At 41.3% G+C, this 5,000-nt stretch overlaps 1 protein-coding gene across 2 annotated transcripts in view; it reads right to left on the bottom strand.

Annotated features, from left to right (window-relative positions):
* Positions 1-5,000, bottom strand: part of atf6b (activating transcription factor 6 beta) — a 32,475-nt gene that overhangs the window by 22,584 nt on the left and 4,891 nt on the right. For both annotated transcript variants that reach the window (XM_081377571.1, XM_081377572.1), the window contains exons 2-6: positions 3,497-3,564; positions 2,939-3,017; positions 2,410-2,469; positions 1,281-1,363; positions 50-143 (exon numbers count right to left, since the gene is read on the bottom strand). In XM_081377571.1, coding sequence (XP_081233697.1) covers positions 50-143; positions 1,281-1,363; positions 2,410-2,469; positions 2,939-3,017; positions 3,497-3,564 — 384 coding nt within the window. The remainder of the gene's footprint in view (positions 1-49; positions 144-1,280; positions 1,364-2,409; positions 2,470-2,938; positions 3,018-3,496; positions 3,565-5,000) is intronic.

Genomic DNA, 5,000 nt, shown 5'->3' with positions numbered 1-5,000 from the left:
TCAGCTCACTCTATGTGTGTGTGTGTGTGTGTGTGTGTGTGACACACACCTGTGGTGACGGTGACCTCTACACTGGCTAGCGGGGGCGACAGCACGTCTCCACACATGTACGGCGGAGTGGGAGGATTCTCACTCTTCATCACCTGAGGAACACAATCACACACTGCATGAGCGAAGTGTGTGTAGAGATGATGTTTGCTCAGCTGAGCAGGAGATCACACTCATGACAGCAAACACACACACACACACACACACACACACACACACACACACACACACACACTCAGTGCCATTGAATATTACTTGAAATACTTTTATTATACATTTATTCATACATGTGTGATTGTAAAAGCATTAATTTAGTGTGTGTGTGTGTGTGTGTGTGTGTGTGTGTGTGTGTGTGTGCCAGTCAGCATGAAACATCGGGCATTAGAGAGTCCTTACAAGAGAGTCTTTGCATTGTTATTTTAGTATCAATGAAACACTGAGTCCCAGCAGGCCACAGACACAACACACACTCAGTTCCAGCGCTGGGGTAAAATTATTGATTTCTGTTGATGTTACACTGATTATGTTTTGTGATTTATCAGCCATTTTGACTATAATAATATAAAAATGTGTCTAATCACTCATGGCTGCAGTGGCTCTGAAGCTCTAGCTGTGTTTGCTGAACTCAAGGCTGTTTTCTGCTTGCTGCTGTTTTTAATGTGTTTTCGGATTGTTCTGATGACAAAACACTGCAAAAATATATTTCCAAGAAATTTCACAAGACAAAAAACTCCTGTGGAAAATTATAAGTGATCTAGGAACTTTACATGGACTTTAACAGCAGACGCCCGTCTAGTGTGTGTGACAGCTGAACCGATCATCTCTTCCTCAACACTACTAGTGACCGCAGCAAATAAACATGATGAGCTTCAGAACAACTGCCTGAACTCGAGCATGACTCCTGTGATCCCTCAATCAGTGTTTCAACCGTCAGAGAAACAGCTGGAGAACAATAATGTCACAAAACCTTACATTTACCTCATTGCTATTTTTAACAAGTTTATTTTTTCCCCTTGAGAAACATTGACGTACTTAAAATATGCAAAAGATTTGATATCAGATTGAATTGTGAGATATTCAGCGAGTGTGGGCGTCTTTAACTGAACAGAGAGAAAACTGAGTAACCGGGTCAGTTAGAATGAAAGAGTAAACAGTGATGACATGTGACAGTGCAGTCAGGTAGGTGTGTGTGTGTGTGTGTGTGTGTGTGTGTGTGGCTCTGATGTGTGTACCTGAGCTTCAGGAAGAGACGGTATAGAGCTGTCAGAGGTCAGAGATGAGGACGGGGATGGAGGCTCGGTCTTCACCTGGAAAACTACACACACACACACACACACACACACACACACACACACACACACACACACACACACACACACACACACACAGTTTATGACAGTTACACTGTAGTTTTACTAATAAACTGTGGCAATCTCACACTGTTAGAATATCTATAGTGATTTTAATGCACTAACTCGAGCTGTAAATAAGGTTTGGGAATATGCGATGTGTTAACACTGCTATAAGCAGAATATTAATACTCATAAACATGTCCACAGAGAGGATATTAATACTCATAAACGTGTCCACAGAGAGGATATTAATACTCATAAACGTGTCCACTGAGAGGATATTAATACTCATAAACATGTCCACAGAGAGGATATTAATACTCATAAACATGTCCACAGAGAGGATATTAATACTCATAAACATGTCCACAGAGAGGATATTAATACTCATAAACGTGTCCACAGAGAGGATATTAATACTCATAAACGTGTCCACAGAGAGGATATTAATACTCATAAACGTGTCCACAGAGAGGATATTAATACTCATAAACGTGTCCACAGAGAGGATATTAATACTCATAAACGTGTCCACAGAGAGGATATTAATACTCATAAACGTGTCCACAGAGAGGATATTAATACTCATAAACGTGTCCACAGAGAGGATATTAATACTCATAAACGTGTCCACAGAGAGGATATTAATACTCATAAACGTGTCCACAGAGAGGATATTAATACTCATAAACGTGTCCACAGAGAGGATATTAATACTCATAAACGTGTCCACAGAGAGGATATTAATACTCATAAACGTGTCCACAGAGAGGATATTAATACTCATAAACATGTCCACAGAGAGGATATTAATACTCATAAACGTGTCCACAGAGAGGATATTAATACTCATAAACGTGTCCACAGAGAGGATATTAATACTCATAAACGTGTCCACAGAGAGGATATTAATACTCATAAACGTGTCCACAGAGAGGATATTAATACTCATAAACGTGTCCACAGAGAGGATATTAATACTCATAAACGTGTCCACAGAGAGGCTTACACATGTCCACGGGCAGAGGTTGTGTGATTCGCATCTCATCCTTCATGATCGACATTTCACCTACAATTAAAGACAGAGTTTATAGAGTCAAGATATTAAACAAACAGTTCAGCTCTTCAAACACTAATGTTTGCGAGTCCTTCTGAAACTCTCCATAACACACACACACACACACACACACACACACACACACACACACACACACACACACACACACACACACACACACACACTGTGTAAAACACATTTATAAATGTGTAAGTGTGCTTTTGTTATATTATTATAAATAGACATTAGTATGAAATGATAACATGGTGAGCAGGTCATTATTCCACATTGGGGTTTATCTTGAAATAAATCATTTATTTTTACCCCCAAATTCTGTTTTCCGCTTCAATTGTTGCGGATTCCGTTTTAATGGTTAAATTAAATTGTTATAAATAATCAAGAAGGATGTCTAATCAATCGAACCTCCAGAACTTCATTCATCAAAACCATCGATAATAATATTAGTGTGTGAGAGTCGCACCTGTGAGGTTGAGGTCCAGGTTCTTCCATGGGGACGTGAGGTCATCAGGGTCGAGCGTGAGGACCAGATCGCGGTCCAGCTGTGTGTGTGTGTGTGTGTGTGTGTGTGTGTGTGTGTGTGTGTGTGTGTGAGAGAGAGAGAGAGATATGATGAACAGATCAGATCTCCTGTTATTACATCTGCTAATGTCACTCATAATTATCAGCCAGTTCATCATCATCTCCAGCACTGAGGCGAGGAGGTCTAGTGGTCATGTGGTCTGTGATCCGACTGGAGAATCCTACAGGATGCTGAGAGTTTTAATGGAGCATTGCAGTGTTTATTCTAAATAAGTGAATTCATGTTCGTGTGATCTTGATTCAGAATAACTTCCCCTCATCTCTCTCACTGTGGGTGATTGACACCTCAATAACTTCCTTTCAGAAGCCACACACTTACTCAGCTCAGTACCTGCGGTGTGTGTGTGTGTTGTTTGTGAGTCTGTCTGTATGTGTGTGCGGGTGTGTGTGTGAGTGTAAGTGTGTGTGTGAGTGTGTGTGTGAGTGTGTGTACACGTACCAATGTGTTATACTTCAGTTCTCCAGTGAAATCCTCCTCCATATCCTCACACTGATACAGACAGGCATCTGAGAGACAGACACACACACACAGATTATGTAAATATTATATGTGTGTGTGTATGATGCCTCCTCTGATTACAGTAGCAGCAGTTCCAGCTCATCGGCTCCTTCGTAACTCCCTTTATCTACAGCAACACCCTCTCCAACAATACTGTCCCAGCAAGAGGAAGTGAAAGATGATCTCAGGCTTCATGATCTCTAACACACACCAGTGTTCAGAGCACACACATCAGCACAACTACACACATCATGAGTGTCATTCAGTTTACATTACATTAACCCCACTACTCTTAAAACATTGTTAAAATAGTCTGTGTGACGACAGCGGTTCAATCTTAATGTTAAGAAGCGACGAGAAAACTTATTGTGCACAAAAACGAGTTTGGAACGACGTGAGGGCGAGTAAATCATGACAGAGTTTTCATTTTTGGGTGAACTAAACCTTTATTCTCCAGCACTAGTCACACACAGCCTTTAACTAGTTCTCCATCACTAACTAGTTCTCCAGCACTAATGAGTTCTCTAGCATTAACTAGTTCTCTAGCACTAGTCTCAGAGCCTTTAACCAGTTCTCCATCACTAACTAGTTCTCCAGCACTAATGAGTTCTCTAGCATTAACTAGTTCTCTAGCACTAGTCACACAGCCTTTAACTAGTTCTCTCTAGTGATGCGCGGGTCGTCTCATAACCCGCGGGCCCCGCGGGTAGCCCGCGGGTCGGGTTGGGGCGGGTAAAGAAATTGTCACTTTATTTGCGGGGCGGGTTGGGGCGGGTCATTAAAAACAAAATAAAATAAAAATCCATATATGTTGCATGCAATGTCCAGCCTATATTAAATATTTGGGAATATCAATCTAATCATATTTTAGTAGGTTCTTTGATAAGGGCGGAGCAATGCAACTTGCGTGATTTCCCCAAACCTTTGGCGTCACGTGACACAGCTCGCGCAAAGCAGCTCCCGCCGCCAGCCACAACAACAAAGACGGAGAAATAAAAGTGAAGATGGAAGATGAGGTGCGGGAGAAATTGAGGTCGGGAATTTACATAATTAAAGAAAAAAAGGTGAATGATGAATTAGATGAATACAAACGCTGCTTTGTAAATATTGAAAATGTTTAAATCATTATCTTATTAATATGACCTGATTTATGGTTCATATTCAGAAACGTCTGTTATTGCCAGTTGGCAATGTTTCCAAGCACTTTCAGGCTGAAATAAAGGCTGTTTTCATTTACATTACAATGCCTAATATGTCTATTTAATGGTCGCGGGTGCGGGGCGGGGCGGGTTGTAAAAATAGATACAGTGGTGCGGGGCGGGCTGGGGCGGGCCAAATAATTTCATAAAAGCGGGACCCGCGGGTTGGAAAAAAAGCCGACCCGCGCATCACTAGTTCTCTCGCACTAGTCACACAGCCTTTAAGTAGTTCTCCATCACTAACT

The sequence above is a fragment of the Scardinius erythrophthalmus genome (assembly GCF_964197995.2).
Source record: "Scardinius erythrophthalmus genome assembly, chromosome: 10".
In the NCBI taxonomy this organism is placed as follows: Eukaryota; Metazoa; Chordata; class Actinopteri; order Cypriniformes; family Leuciscidae; genus Scardinius; species Scardinius erythrophthalmus.
The sequence above is the reverse complement of the archived record's forward strand: the minus strand, read 5'-3'. Positions and strand labels throughout refer to the sequence as shown.